This window comes from Pseudophryne corroboree (genome assembly GCF_028390025.1).
Source record: "Pseudophryne corroboree isolate aPseCor3 chromosome 3 unlocalized genomic scaffold, aPseCor3.hap2 SUPER_3_unloc_79, whole genome shotgun sequence".
NCBI classification, from domain to species: domain Eukaryota; kingdom Metazoa; phylum Chordata; class Amphibia; order Anura; family Myobatrachidae; genus Pseudophryne; species Pseudophryne corroboree.
In genome coordinates this window covers 230157-246731 of record NW_026967573.1, presented here as the reverse complement: position 1 = coordinate 246731, position 16575 = coordinate 230157, and the positions used below count along the sequence as shown (strand labels likewise).

Genomic DNA, 16575 nt, shown 5'->3' with positions numbered 1-16575 from the left:
GAAGGAAGGCGGAGCTCAGACCAGGGGAAAATGGCCGCCGCTCCTGACGTCACTACACGGCCAGGGAACCTATTGCTGCTGCTCGACTGGTCTACAAGAAAATGGCCGCCGGCCTCCTGCACTGAGGACATATATGGTATTAATTATTACAGAGGGCGGGCTGTGGGCGGGGTGGAGGAGGGGAGGGGCCAGTAACCAGGTAACAGCCGTTGCCAATCATACCCTACTTCCGGACTGTGCGTTCCACCATACTTCCGGACTGTGCGGTCCACATACAGGAAGTGAGTTTTCATCGACTGTTGCAGCCTCGCAGTGTCCGTGGAGATCAGGTAATGGCGTCTTACTATACAGGGGGAGTAGCCTGTGGTGCCCTGTTATTATTATACAGGAGAGCAGCCTGTGGTGTCCTGTTGTTATTATTACAAGGAGGAGCAGCCTGTGGTGTCCTGTTATTATTATTATACAGGGGGAGCAGCCTGTGGTGTCCTGTTATTATTACACAGGAGGAGCAGCCTGTGGTGTCCAGTAATTATTATACAGAAGGAGCAGCCTGTGGTGTCCTGTTATTATTATACAGGGGGAGCAGCCTGTGGTGTCCTGTTATTATTTTTATTATACAGGGGGAGCAGCCTGTGATGTATTGATGTTATTATTATGCAGGGTGAGCAGCCTGTGATGTCATGTTGTTATTATTATTATTATGCAGGGGGTGTAGCCTCTGGTGTCCTGTTATTAATATTATACAGGAGGAGCATCCTGTGGTGTCCTGTTATTGTTATACAGGGGGAGCAGCCTGTGGTGTCCTGTTGTTGTTGTTATTATTATACAGGGGGAGCAGCCTGTGGTGTCCTGTTATTATTGTTATACAGGTGGAGTAGCCTGTGGTGTCCAGTTATTTTATTATTATTATTATCATTATTATACAGGAGGAGCAGCCTGCGGTGTCCTGTTATTTTATTATTATTATTTTTATTATTATTATTATTATTATTATACAGGAGGAGCATTCTGTGGTGTCCTGTTTTTATTATTATTATTATTATTATTATTATACAATTTCAATTTGCAGAAGTGCGCACCCTATGAGGTATATACAAATCCACAGTCTTAATATACTGTTTTTTTCTGTTGAATGTTCAGTAATTATCCCACTTCCTCCTGTTTTGGGGACGGACTGCAGCAACCAAAGAATCCGTGGAAGCATCCAGGAAGCCTGGTGCCAGAGGGAATACGGTGCTGATTACCCGGGAGGTACCTGTGTACTCTTAAGCGCTTCAGGGTAGCCTTCACTGGTCGCCCCACTCATTCCGGTACGCAGAATTATCCCACTAATGTTGGTGGAGTTTATTTTATGAATTTTAGTTGTTGTATACAAAAATAAAAAACTGTACTTCACTATATTCCTTTATCCCGGTTTATTTTTGAGGGAAGAAGAGGTTGTCCATTTGGCTCCTAAGGAGAAAGTGGGATAATTACTGAACATTCAACAGAAAAAAACAGGATATTAAGACTGTGGATTCGTATATACCTCATAGGGTGCGCACATCTGCAAATTGAAATTGTATTGTGAACTGTTTAAAGTGGGGGTGACCACTTTAGCAGCACTGTTGTGTTGGGGCGCTGGTTTGAAAATCTGTATATTTTCACTCATTATTATTATTATACAGGTGGAGCAACTTGTAGTGTCCTGTTGTTATTATTATTCAGGGGGAGTAGCTTTTGGTGTCCTTTTATTATTATTATTATTATTATTATTATTATTATTACTACACAGGGAACAGCCTGTGGTGTCCTGTTATTATTATTATTATTAATATTATTTTACAGTTGGAGCAGCCTGTGGTATCTTGTTGTTGTTGTTGTTGTTGTTGTTATTATTATACAGGGGAAACAGCCTGTGGTGTCTTGTTATTGTTGTTGTTGTTGTTTTTATACAGGGGAAGCAGCCTGTGGTGTCCTGTTGTTGTTGTTATTATTATTATACAGAGTAACAGTCTCTGGTGTTCTGTTGTTGTTATTATTATTATTCAGGGGGAGCAGCCTGTGGTGTCCTGTTATTATTATAATACAAGAGGAGCAGCCTGTGGAATACAGTCATTATTATTATACAGGAGGGGCAGCCTGTGGAATCCAGTTATTATTATTATTATTATTATTATTATTATACAGAGGGAGCAGCAGCATTTGGTGTCCTGTAATTATTATTATTATTATTATTATACAGGAGAAGCAGCTTGTGATTTCCTGTTATTATTATACAGGGTAAACAACCTGTGGTGTCCTGTTATTATTATTGTACAGGAGGAGCAATCTGTGGTGTCCTGTTAATAAAGACATGTTATTATTTTTATACTAGGTTGCAGTCTTTAGTTCTTCTTCTTCTTCTTCTTCTTCTTCTTCTTCTTCCTCCCTCCTCCTTCCTCCTTCCTCCTTCCTCCTCCTTCCTCCTCCTCCTCCTCATATCCCTGGCATGTGTAACAGATGATAATTGGAGCAGTATGAAGCAAATGTATATCACACACCTGGGAATGTCACAGTGACAGCACTTATACCTATAGTAATTACAGGGACATGACTGGGCAGGTGAGAGGATCTGGGAGTGTTACAGTGACATCACATATCTATATTAATAATACAGGGACTTGACTGGGAAGGTGATGAGATCTGGGAGTGTCACAGTGACATCACTTATATCTATAGTAATAATACAGGGACATGACTGGGCAGGTGAGAGGATCTGGGAGTGTTACAGTGACATCACATATCTATATTAATAATACAGGGACTTGACTGGGAAGGTGATGAGATCTGGGAGTGTCACAGTGACATCACTTATATCTATATTAATAATACAGGGACATGACTGGGTAGGTGAGAGTATCTGGGGGTGTCACAGTGACATCAATTATATCTATAGTAATACAGGGACATGACTGGGGAGGTGAGGACTCTGGGTGTGTCACTTTGACATCACTTATATCTATAGTAATAATACAGAGACATGACTGGGGAGGTGAGGTGATCTGGGAGTGTCACTGTGACATCACCTATATCTATAGTAATAATACAGGGACATGACTGGGGAGGTGAGCTGGTCTAAGAGCATGATAGTGACATCACATATAGCTATAATAATATTATGACCTATAGCTATAGTAATAATACAGGGACATGACTGGAGAGGTAATCTGGGAGTGTCACAGTGACGTCACTTATATCTATAGGAATAATACAGGAACATGACCGGGTAGGTGTGGGTATCTGGGAGTTTTTACAGAGATATTGATGTCTTCTCCATTTCGCAGGGTTACACAGTAGTGAAGAAGACATTCTGTGAGTATGAGACACCCAACAGCCCCCCTCGTGTGTCTGGAGGACTAAGCAGGACATAGAGCCCCGTCACAGTGCCTCCACCTCACTCACTGATACATGAGAGACACAATGACTAGAAGATTCTGGAACTCACCAACAAGATCATTCAGCTGCTGATTGGAGAGGTGACTGCTGGGAATGTGGTATTATACAATAACACCAGGGGATGTGTCTGGGTGATGACTGGAGAGGTGACTGCTGGGAATGGGACATTATACAGTAGTAACAGGGGACGTGTCTGGGTGATGACTGGAGAGGTGACTGTTGGGAATGAGACATTATACAGTAACACCGGGGGATGTGTCTGGGTGATGACTGGAGAGGTGACTGCTGGGACTGGGACATTATACAGTAACACTAGGGGATGTGTCTGGCTGATGACTGGAGAGGTGACTGCTGGGAATGGGACATTATACAGTAACACCAGGGGATGTGTCTGGGTGATGACTGGAGAGGTGACTGCTGGGATTGGGGCATTATACAGTAACACCAGGGGATGTGTCCGGCTGAGACTGGAGAGGTGACTGCTGGGAATGGGACATTATACAGTAACACCCTGGGATGTGTCTGGGTGATGACTGGAGAGGTGACTGCTGGGATTGGGGCATTATACAGTAACACCAGGGGATGTGTCCGGCTGAGACTGGAGAGGTGACTGCTGGGAATGGGACATTATACAGTAACACCAGGGGATGCGTCTGGGTGATGACTGGAGAGGTGACTGCTGGGTATGGGGCATTATACAGTAACACCGGGGGATGTGTCTGGGTGATGACTGGAGAGGTGACTGCTGGGAATGGGATATTATACAGTAATACCGGGGGATGTTTCTGGGTGATGACTGTATCACTGTTTGTGTCAGGTTCCTATAAGGCAGGGCTGGCCAAAACAGTCCTCGAGATCTACCAACAGTTCACATTTTCCAGACCACCTAGCTAGTACACAGGTGTAGTCATTACTAATTAAGATGTGCTGCATTCATTCCTAACTGACAATTCTACAGATCTCCAGGAGGCCTGGAAAACATGTACTGTTGGTAGATCTCGAGGACCGGTTTGGCCAGCCCTGCTATAAGGTGTCAGGATGTCACTGTCTATGTCTCCATGCAGGAGGGGGAGTATATAGAGGAACACAGGGGTCTGTACAAGGACGTGATGATGGAGAATCACCGGCCCCTCACATCACTGGGTAAGAGGAGACTGTCATGTATTGTACAGGGGAGAGCAGGTATGGGGGCACCCTATATACACACATCATCTGATAATCACATATATACACTGTACTCAGTCACTGTGTGTCTCCTACAGATGGCCCCAGTAACAGAGATACCCCAGAGAGATGTCCCCGTCCTCTGTATTCCCAGGACTGTACAGAGGAGTATCATAGGATCCCACAGGAGGATCAGGTAGGTGGGATTTATAGTCTCCCCAATATACCAAAGTGACTGTCACTATATGATCTGTAAAGAAGCTATGTACAGGTTGAGTCTCCCTTATCCAAAATGCTTGGGACCAGAGGTATTTTGGATATCGGATTTTTCCGTATTTTGGAATAATTGCATACCATAATGAGATATCATGGTGATGGGACAGAAATCTAAGCACAGATTGCATTTATGTTTCATATACACCTTATACACACAGCCTGAAGGTCATTTAATACAATATTTTAATAACTTTGTGCATTAAACAAAGTTTGTGTACATTGAGCCATCAAAAAACAAAGGTTTCACTATATCACTCTCACTCAAAAAAGTCCGTATTTCGGAATATTCCGTAATATTTGGATATGGGATACTCAACCTGTATTATACACTGATATTATACTGTTTCACCTCAGTTTAATCTGCCTGTATGCAAATGTCATTATAGTGTTTTTTTCTGTTTTTTTTAGGTAGAACGTCTGTCTGATATTAAAACAGAAGATATAGAGGGAGAAGAAGAGACGTATGTGACTGATATAAAGGCAGAAGATATAGAGGGTGAAGAAGAGACGTATGTGACTGATATGAAGGCAGAAGATATAGATGGAGAAGAAGTGACGTATGTGACTGATATAAAGGCCAATGATACAGAGGGAGAAGAGACGTATGTGACTGATATAAAGGCAGAAGATATAGAGGGTGAAGAAGAGACGTATGTGACTGAGTTAAAGGCAGAAGATACAGAGGGAGAAGAAGAGACGTATGTGACTGATATAAAGGCAGAAGATATACAGGGAGAAGAAGAGACGTATGTGACTGATATAAAGGCAGAAGATACAGAGGGAGAAGAAGAGACGTATGTGACTGATATAAAGGCAGAAGATATAGAGGGAGAAGAGACGTATGTGACTGATATAAAGGCAGAAGATACAGAGGGAGAAGAAGAGACGTATGTGACTGATATAAAGACAGAAGATATAGAGGGAGAAGAAGAGACGTATGTGACTGATATAAAGGCAGAAGATATAGAGGGAGAAGAAGAGACGTATGTGACTGATATGAAGGCAGAAGATATAGCGGGAGAAGAAGAGACGTATGTGAGGGGTGATCAGCAGTGTAAGGAGGAGGAGATCCCTACAGATATCAGCACAGGTGAGTAATAAACACTTATTACAGAAGTCACATATTCTCCTTGCTCAGTCACTACAGCAATCTCTTATCCTACACCCTCCTCCGCCATCAGCCCTGTTCTCAGTTGGGTGTTTCTAACACAAGGCTATCCATGACAAATATCACATGTAGAGAGTTATTAACCACAACACTATAATGTTATTAAAAGTAACAAGCAGAAGTTTATTATTAGTAATTATATATAAATGTGTATGTATGTATGTATATAATATAATTAGTATTGTTTTTTGTGGAGTGCCTAATCTATATGCATTTTGTTAGATGATGCAGGTATGAAATATTTCCTGCTATACAGTAGACCTGAGCTCACCAAATACAATTCGCATAAGATTCAGAAATAAAATTAAATTTGAATCTAGAACTTCAAGTAAAACAGGTTAAAAGCTTATCACAAGTACATATCTGTATAATCATAAGACAAGCGTTTTGCACTTGTTGTCACCCTTGCATGGACGACCTTGTTCTTATCCACTCCAATTCACTCTAAATCCAAATTGTGTGTAACCCAACGCGTTTCGTCAATAGTGACTTCTTCAGGGGTGTTTTCTGTTAAAGACTTTATCCTCAAATACCAATTGTGTATCCCTGAAATAATTGTGTAACCTTCAGACGGTAATTGTGGACTTGCTCATGATGAACACTATCCTAATTACTTGTGAATAATGGTTCCTGCTCTGTGCAGTTCTGAGGTTATGACTTTAGGGAATGTAATGGACAGATCCAATATTGCTCAATCTAAGGTCTCCCAGTAGCCTTACTACATACATAAATGTGTCTTGCACTCACTATATTAACTAACAATAATAAACGATGGAGTTTTAGTTCATGTATTGCTCAGTGCATTTAAGCCTGCAGCCCCCGACAAGTGACTCCACTATACTGCAGGTCCTACTCTATTGCTAAAAATAATTACCATAAAAATAGCTATCACATTAGTGTTAAACTGTTAGGGTCTCCTGCCCTGTGCTGCCACGTCGTCATGGCAACCGGGAGACAAGTGCTAGCGGAGTAACCTGAGCGCAGCTGATACTCCGGTTCGGGTCTTTTGCTGTGCAGTGGTTACAGGCTCTGTGCACGGCAGGGGATCCGATGCTGGTTTTTGTGCTCACAGTCTGTGAGGTCTGAGTGGGGCGTGGACAGCACCTGCTTTATAAACCCTCTTCTCAGGTTAAGCAGATGCTGCTGAATCTTTGTTGGTTAGTCAGTTCCTGAAAGTTAGCCAGTACTGTGTAGCTTTGTATTTGTTGTTGCTTACTGCAAATAGGCCTGGGGATTTGGTACTACACTCTGCCAATCCAGACCTAGCAGTAAGACTGGAGTCAGTCGTTTAACTTGCTGGGGTTCTTTTGCTACTCTGTGAACTTAGCAAGTTTGCGGCTGTATTCTAAGACTTGCCTGCCAAAATCCTTTCTCACTGTGCAAGGTGTTCAGGTGTCAGTTTAGTGGCAGAAAGCTGAACCTGTGCACTGCAAGTGAGGATTAGGATTGTGGAGACTCTCCTTGTGTCTATCATTCCATCTCTGACCAAGGAGTTTACTACCACACCCGTTGGTAACCCTTTAGGGGTTTGCTGTTGCCCTTAGCAACAACGTTTCGGGTTCTCTACATATTAAAACACAACATCTTGCTTTTTCCATCTGAGCATTCCTAATACTAGGGAGACACCCAGTTTCTTAGCCTCTGGGCTTCTCTGTTCACTTTGTGTTTATTTTGTTACCCTATCACCTTCTGTGTACGTAATGTCATATTCCCCAGTCTGTCTGTGAGTTCATTTGTTTTGCATCCCTCTCCATTCAGACACCAGTACATTCCTGCAGGCACTGGTGTGCATAACAGTTCAGACACCAGTACATTCCTGCAGGCACTGGTGTGCATAACATAAACTTTAGGTATACTCTCAGCAGTGGAACAGTGGCCGAAAGACTTGGATTGGTTTTATGAGCACCAGTCTGACTTGCCACCACATCTCACGTGGCCCTCCAATTCACCAGATCTGGGACTGTTTGGCTAGGTCCGGCATTGTACTGTTGGAGCAGTTCCTGATGCGTTTGGAATGATTGGTGGTTGCTAGGTGCCCTAAATGCTTGTGGTCGTGATCTACTTTCACGACCACTGTTCTGCCGCTGAGATTCTTGGTGTCCATGCTTCTTTCACTGTAGATGGATACTACTCACTGTCTACAAGGGATCACCAACAAACAAATGCCGGTCTCTGCCAAAACCAATGGCTCCCTTTTACCAGTCGCATCACGTGCACAATCCATTGCTCCATCTGAAAAAGAAACAATATCTCAACAAATTTGCATTGTATCAATACCTCAGACATTCAGAATGATCATCCAGTAGTTTTAGTGTCACCATATACACGCATGTGCACGTCCCGTGTCATTAATATACCCAGTAGAACCGTCCCTGCCGCTGTCCGTCGTGTGCTCCAGCGCATCAAAGTGACATCATATGACACACGCTACGTCCGGGGACACGGAGAGAACCGCCTCCACTTGACCTATAGTAACCAATGAGGACAAAAGTATCAAGTAACCTGCCAACAAAACAGTGTTACAACACCAATCAAATTCTATCCTCTTAGATATATATATCTTTCTCCGGCAGGGTCCACAGGTTATCCACAGGATAACATTGGGATATGATGACGTGACAGCGAATTTGCAAGAAACGGTCAAAGCTTTCGGCATCCCAGAATGCAACGGGCCTGTCCATATATTCCCGCTCAGGCAAATCAGTTTTTTGTTTGGTGCGGCAGGAGCCGGACCATGGTCAGAGGGCTGCTGTTTTTTAGCAGCCGTAAGTTTTCTTATTTTATTTTTATAGTATTACTATTTGTTTTGAGTTATCTTTCTAAAAAAGCATCTTATACGCACCTTAGAGTCGCTCCAACAACACGCCGCCGGGTCACGAAAACGCTTACCCATGTGTACAGTGAGGCAGGCATAGGTTCTGGTAAACCTTCATGGGCTACTTTGCACAGACATTGGTGGTCATTCCGAGTTGTTCGCTCGCTAGCTGCTTTTAGCACCACTGCAAACGCTAGGCTGCCGCCCTCTGGGAGTGTATCTTAGCTTAGCAGAATTGCGAACAAAGGCCCTCATTCCGAGTTGATCGGTCGCAATGCGAATGTAGCAGAGTTACACACGCTAAGCCGCCGCCTACTGGGAGTGAATCTTAGCTTCTTAAAATTGCGACCGATGTATGCGCAATATTGCGATCACAAACGACTTAGCAGTTTCTGAGTAGCTTCAGACTTACTCTGCCTGTGCGATCAGTTCAGTGCTTTTCGTTCCTGGTTGACGTCACAAACACACCCAGCGTTCGCCCAGGCACTCCCACCGTTTCCCCGGCCACTCCTGCGTTTTTTCCGGAAACGGTAGCGTTTTCAGCCACACGCCCATAAAACGCCGTGTTTCCGCCCAGTAACACCCATTTCCTGTCAATCACAATGCGATCGCCGGAGCGATGAAAAAGCCGTGAGTAAAAATACTAACTTCATAGTAAAGTTACTTGGCGCAGTCGCAGTGCGAACATTGCGCATGCGCACTAAGCGGAATTTCACTGCGATGCGATGAAAAACACTGAGCGAACAACTCGGAATGAGGGCCAAAGAGTAGCAAAATTGCTACTAAAAAAATTAATGCAGTTTCTGAGTAGCTCCAGACCTACTCCTAGATTGCGATCATCTCAGTCCGTTTAGTTCCTGGTTTGATGTCACAAACGCCCTGCGTTCGGCCAGCCACTCCTGCGTTTTACCCTGGCACGCCTGCGTTTTTTTTAACACGCTCCCTGAAAACGCTGAGTTGCCGCCCAGAAATACCCACTTCCTGTCAATCAAACTACGAACACTTGAGCGACTGAAAAACGTCACTGGAGCTTGGGTAAAACTACAAAGTTTTATGTGAAAGTACTTAGCGCATGCGCATAATTGCCAATTTTTCACTTGATCCGCTGCGCTGCGAAAAATGGCAACGAGCGAACAACTCGGAATGACCACCATTATCCAATGTAACTGAGCAGTTTATTCCAGCTCCTATACCAGTAATAGGTTTCCCTATTAACGCTTACATGCAACATTCATTCTGAGGTTTATACACCTAGGGAATTGTCAGCCTCTCAAAAAAGCAGGCTGAAAGGCTGGTGGTAAGTAAATCACATAGACATGATACAACGTCTACACATGTTTTAGATGAGGATTCATTGGAGGATGAGGACTCATTGCACTTCGGAAGGTCTCAGCTCAGTGAACATATCATCTGAGCTAATTAGTTCTACGTAAGCCATTCTATCCTTAGAAGAGGCAGCAGAGCCTGTGTTAAAAACTAAGGCAACTGTGCTTAAACATCCCAAAACAGCTGATGGAAATTTTGGGTTATGCCCAGTAGGAAGTTAGAATTCCAAGAGATGGAATTCCAATTATCCTCGTCCAGCTGGGGACTGTTTAAAAAAAAAGAGAGGTGGGTCCCAAAGTAGATTCGCAGGTCTTAGATTGGTGTGAAAATCTACATTACTTTTGTTTTCAACATCAATAAATGATGTCACGGGGTGTGTCCTGACTGGAAAGGCAGCAGGAAGCAGGATAAAGGAGCTCCTGCTTATATAGGTCCTTTCTGCCTTTTACAGCTGTCCTACGGGTTCTTTTGGGCCCTTTCTTGCCCCTCTGTGTGTTTTCTAGGATGCGGAGCCGGGGAGCCATTCATTTGGCTTTTGCAGGTTGCGGCCTACACCCTTCTCTGAAGCCGCGGACTGAAGTTATGCAGTGATCCCACTGCGGACCGGACCTCAGCGAGGTAGCGCTGCTACTCACTGTGGGCTGTGCGCCCTGTCCACACTTGTGCCTAGCCGTGCTGTTGGAGTCGTGTGGAGAGGCTGACTGGGGATCGGCAGGAGACACGGAGAGGAGCTGCTCTCCCAGCATCTGATGCGGTGCATACTATGGGGATTGGTGGCCTCAGCAGGGACGCGTCAGGTTAGTCAGCTCACCCACCCGCAGCCTGCCTTCTCCTACTGTCCGGCCGTTGAAGCCCTGAGTCGTGGCAGCGGGGAATGCATGGAGCACTTGCCTGTCATCACTCCAGCAGTGTCCCGGCATCTCCTCCTCTCCTCCTAACCCATGGTGCTACGGGGGAAATCTGGTGGAGCTGTGAATTATAGAGGACATACACGTGGGGTTGCTATGCAGCCAGATACGCTACCCTGTGCCACTGCATCCTAGTACCCTCTCCTCTCCTGCCTTATTACTGACCTGGTTCACCCACCATAGCCAGCCAGTTTCTTCTGATATGGGCTTCCCTGCCAGAAGTGGCCATCTTGAAAACTGGCAATATAAACACATGCCCTCCTGAAACCAGCCGCTTCTCTGGGAGCTACAGACACTGCCAGCCCATGATCAGTGCCCTTCACTACAGCCTCAGTGATTTCTGGCAGGGACTTCTGCCGCTGCGGCCCTACCTGGGCAGTAAGTGGTCGCCTGAACTGCTTTTATTATTATTATTGCCTGGCTTCCACTCCTGCTCTGTCGACTCCCTCTGGTGGCAGACTGTGCTGACTACATCCTCCGTACTGTTGGACTGCTGCTGGGTTTTTTCCCCTCCTGCTCCCCTCAATCCCAGCAAAATCCAATTAGAGCTCTTGGGGCATCAGTATAGCTACGGCGTAACAGTCCATGTGTCCAGGACAGTAGCAGGCTCCAGTTGCTGGCTCCTATAAATTACTTGACCGCTCATGGATGTCATCTTCTTGCTATTACCCATAAACAACTGACCTCAGAATGTTTCTGTAACCGATGGCCACTGGTGGTCTATGCTCACTGATGTCTCCCTATTTCCACACTTCAATACTTCTGCTATGTCACTACTGGTCTCCTGACCTTGTTCTCTTATCTCCGTAATGTTATGCTGAAGAATGGGCAGAACTGGAAAATTATCTCATAAGAAAGCTAAACCTCGTCCTCAACAGGAAACCTCTCAAACTGACTTGAGACCTTTTCTTCTTCCTAATCAACTAACATTGAGTCCCAGTCCTGATCATTTAGAATCTTCTCCCATCCCGTCTTCTCCAAGTCCTTCCATGATGGCTTAAACCCATTGTTTAAACTCGTTGTTTAAACCCAGGGCAAGCCAGGTGGGCTCTCTTCTTCTCTCGGTTCTCTTTCAAACTCTTTAACCGCCCAGGAACCTTAAATCGAAGAGCAGATGCATTTTCTCATTCTTTTCAAATGGATGATTCACTCAACTCCACTGAGAAACAATTTATTCTGAATCCATCTTCATTTGCTTCAACTCATACTGTTCCTCTACCTCCTCTGGGGAGAACTTTTGTAGCACCAAAATTTTGCAGGAAATTGCTTACGTTGGCTCATTCTTCATCTTTCATGGGTCATGCCGGTGGTCTTAAGACTCTCAAGTTAATTCAGCGATTCTGCTTGTGGCCTCATCTTAAAACGGATGTCTTTGAATTTGTAGCAGCCTGTTCCAAGTGTGTTCAACATAAAAGTCCACAAACATCTCCCTCGTGTCTTCTTCATCCACTTCCAACACCTCAAAAGCCTTGGACTCGCATCTCTATGGATTTCATAACCGATTTGCCAGTCTCCAGGGGGCACAACACCATTTGGGTCATTTGAGGAATGATTTTCGAAGATGGCTCACTTCATGCACCTCACCGGTCTTCCCTCTGCTCCTCAGCTATCCAAATTGTTTTTCTCATAGATTTTTAATTTGCATGGCCTTCCACAGGAAATAGTTTCTGATCAGGGTCCTCAATTCGTCACCAAGTTCTGGAAAGCTCTCAGCTCTGTCCTAGGAATCAAGATGAACTTCTCGTCAGCCTACCATCCCCAGACTGACGGACAGACTGAAAGAGTCGACCAAGATCTGGAAACTTTCTTACGGACGTTCATGTCCCCTGCTCAGGAAGACTGGATTGATTAACTCCCATTTGCTGAGTTTGCATACAATAACCTGTATCATTCATCTACCAATTCCACTCCTTTCTTAATTAACTATAGTTTTCATCCACGAGTTCCTTCCTTCTAATCTCTCCCACATTTTGAGGTTCCTGTTGCTGAATCCGCTCTTCGTCAGTTCACTAAGATTTGGAGACATATTCATAAGGCGCTACTTAAGACTTCCCAGAAATAAAAGACCTACGCTGATCGGAAACATAGGGCTGTTCCTAGTCTCAAAGTGGGAGATCGTATTTGGATATCCACCAGAAACTTCAGACTCAAAGTTCCTACCAAAAAGTTTGCTCCTAGATTTATTGGTCCGTATCCTATTAAAAGAGTGTTGAATCCTATTTCTTACAGGGTGAAACTGCCTCCCTATTTGAAAATTCCCAATGCCTTTCACATTTCTCTGCTAAAGCCTCTTGTACTAAATCATTTTCGGGCAGCTTTGCCTAAACCTCCGAAGGTTCAAGCTGCTCAAAATTAGGAATTGGTGGTTCATAAGTTTCTTGACTTCCGCAAGAGGTATGGTCATCTCCAGTATCTCATAGATTGTAGAGGATATGGTCCGGAGGAAAGATCTTGGGTGGCTGCAGAGGATGTTCATGCTCCAAGACTGAGTTGTGCCTTTCATGCCATGAATCCCACTAAGCAGCGTGGGTGTTCGGGGACAACCTTAAAAAGGGGGATACTGTCAGCATCCGGAGTCTTACCTCCGGCTCTGGTCCCTGTGGCCTTCCTCTTAGCTGACTATTGTCGCTGCGGTGGATAGGAGCTACAGCAGCAAGGTCCTCTGGTGCGGCTGCCAGGTGTCTGGAGGCCGAGGTCCGGGTCCAGGGTAGCGGAGCATGGCAGCTGGAGGTGTCTGTTTCCAAGTGTCCTGTTGCTGGAGTGCGGCGTCTGGGAGGCTGAGGCCAGAGGTAGTGGCTGTGTGCTGGTTCCACATGTGTCCTCTGTGCAGGTAGCCACCATGTTGGAGACCAATCCGTGACAATAGGTATCCAATCCGCATCCAGCCAATCCGGTACAGGCTTCCCTTATAAAAAGGGGTTGATGCTTAGCTATGTTGCCAGTACTTCAAGTTACTTGCTGTAAGGTGCCCTGCGCTCCCAGGTTAACCCCTGGTATCCTGGTTCTGTTGTAGCCGCCTGGTGGTCAGTTCTGTTATTGCAGTCCTTTGCTCCCAGTCCACCTGCTCTTGTGGTTTAACCACTGGGCCCTCTATCTGGTAGAGGTCTACGTTTGCTGATGGTGCTCACAGCGATCCTCTCTTCAGCATTGTTTACAAATCACAAGTCATCTCTTCATTCAGTTTTCTTCAGCATCGTTTACAAGTCACTAACCTTCCATCTTTCAGAATTCATTCAGACCTACCTCCTAGTCGTTGTGTATGATGAGGTCTCATTAAAACTGAATTCCTCTTTCTTCGGTGTATCATTCATGGTCATTGTCCTCATTCCCTACCCCTCTACATCTTTGGGCCTAAGACTTCAATCCATGAGTAAGAACTACATTCAGCCACCTCGTTTCCTTCCTTTGCCGATAGCTGCTCCCTCAGTCAATTATCAGTCGTCAGATCCCCAACTCAAGCCAAGCGTGACATGGAAGAAGGGGAATTCCTGGTTTCTCTGGCTATTAAGGATGCGTATCTTCACATCCCAATATGGCCGCCTCTTCAGGCTTACCTCAGTTTTGCACTACAGGACAGTCACTACCAGGTCCAGGCCTTGCCTTGCGGTCTCTCAATGGCACTGAGGTTGTTATCAGGGGTGATGGCAGAGATGTTGCTACAACTCCGCAAGCAGGAAGTGAACATCGTTCCATACTTGGACGATCTCCTCATAATGGCTATATTCAGAGCACAGTTGATGGAAAAGATCAGCCTTCAAACACAACTACTCACGGATCATGGGTGGATTCTCAATCTGCAGAAATCCCACCTAGAACCTACACAGAGGCTTCAGTTCCTGGTAATGATACTGGACACGGTGTCTCAGAAGGTGTTCCTTCCTATGGACAAGGCAAAGATAATTCAGACGATGGTATGTTCCATTTTGAAGCTGAACAAAATCTCGGTACATCTTTACATACGCTTACTGGGAAAGATGATGGCCTCCTATGACGCAATTCGATACAAAAGATTTCATGCATGACCATTCCAGCTGGATCTGCTAGACAAATGGTCTTGGTGACATCTGCACATGCGCCAGATGATATGCCTTTCACCAAACGCCAGGATTTCCCTCTTATGGTGGTTGCTGATCTCCCTCCTGGAGGGTCGACACTTCGGAATTCAGGATTGGATTCTGTTGACAACGGATGCAAGCCTCCATGGTTGGGGTTCGGTTCCAATGTAGGTGGTCTGATCAAGAGGCTTCCCTTCCGATAACTGTTTTGAAACTCAGGGCGATCTACAATGCCCTTCTGCTGAACTCTTTATATCCTTCAGTATCAGGCCATACAGGTATGGCCGGAAAATGCACCAACTGTGGTGTACATAAACCAACAAGGAGTTCCAAACAGCAGAGCTGCAATGAGGGAGGTGTCACAGATACTCCTCTGGGTGGAGCGGAATCCCAAGGCCATTTCCGCCATATTAATTCCTGGAGTAGACAAATAGGGAGCAGACTTCCTAAGTAGACACAAGCTGCACCTGGGGGAATGGGGCCTCTACCAGCAAGTGTTTCAGCAGATATTTAATAGGTGGGGCTACCCGCAAATCGACTTGTTGGTTTCTCAGCTCACCAAGAAGCTTCTGCATTACTATTCTGGTACGAGGGATCCACAGGCTACAGCAATGGACACTTTGGCAACACCGTGGATTTACCGGTTGGTGTACTTGTTCCCTCCAGTTCCTCTAATTCCAAGAGTTCTCAATGGACTTAAAGGGACAGGGTTCAGGCAATTCTGATTGCCCCAGACTGGCCCCACAGGGCCTGGTATGTAGACATTCTAGCCTTATTACTCGTAGGCCCCTGGCCTCTGCCAATTCAGGATGATTGTCTTACACAAGGGCCATTTGTCTATCCAGACTTACCACGGCTACGTTTGATGCAATGGAAGTATATTGGGAGGACTTTTGCCAGAAAAGAGATTCCGGGCAAGGTTATCTCGACTATGCTGAAAGCCGGCCAGATGGTCGCATCGAAACATTACCATCGCATATGGAAGAAATGTGTCTCTTGGTGTGAGGGTCAACAGTATTCTGCTGTGGATTTTCATCTGAGACATTTCATGCACTTCCTGCAGGCTGTTGTGGATGTGGGCCTACGTTTAGGCTCCATAAAAGTCCAAATCTCAGCCTTGTCTTTTTCTTCCAGGTAACAATTGGCTGTTCTCCCAGTGGTCCAGATCTTAGGTGTCCTTCATATTCGACCACCCTTTGTGCCTCCCACAGCGCCGTGAGTCCTCAATTTGGTTCTGGCCTTTCTCCAATCAATTTGATTGAACCTTTCCACAAGGTGGACATGGAGTATTTGACATGGCAGGCTATCATGTTGTTGGCCTTGGCCTCAGTCAGGCGTGTTTTGGAATTAGGGGCCTTATCCTGTAAGAGTCCTTCTGTGGTGTTTCATGAGGACAGAGCGGTGCTTAAAACTCGCTAGACATTCTTGCCTAAGGTGGTGTCAGCA

The 16575-nt window shown here is 45.2% G+C and overlaps 1 protein-coding gene across 1 annotated transcript in view; it reads left to right on the top strand.

The window, feature by feature from the left end:
• Nucleotides 1-263: 263 nt before the first annotated feature.
• LOC134984735 (oocyte zinc finger protein XlCOF22-like) overlaps nucleotides 264-16575 on the top strand; it is a 29701-nt gene continuing 13389 nt past the window's right edge. Inside the window, exons 1-5 of the mRNA XM_063950237.1 lie at nucleotides 264-329; nucleotides 3306-3497; nucleotides 4482-4560; nucleotides 4680-4781; nucleotides 5270-5941. Coding sequence (XP_063806307.1) covers nucleotides 4527-4560; nucleotides 4680-4781; nucleotides 5270-5941 — 808 coding nt within the window. The 5' untranslated portion in view covers nucleotides 264-329; nucleotides 3306-3497; nucleotides 4482-4526. The remainder of the gene's footprint in view (nucleotides 330-3305; nucleotides 3498-4481; nucleotides 4561-4679; nucleotides 4782-5269; nucleotides 5942-16575) is intronic.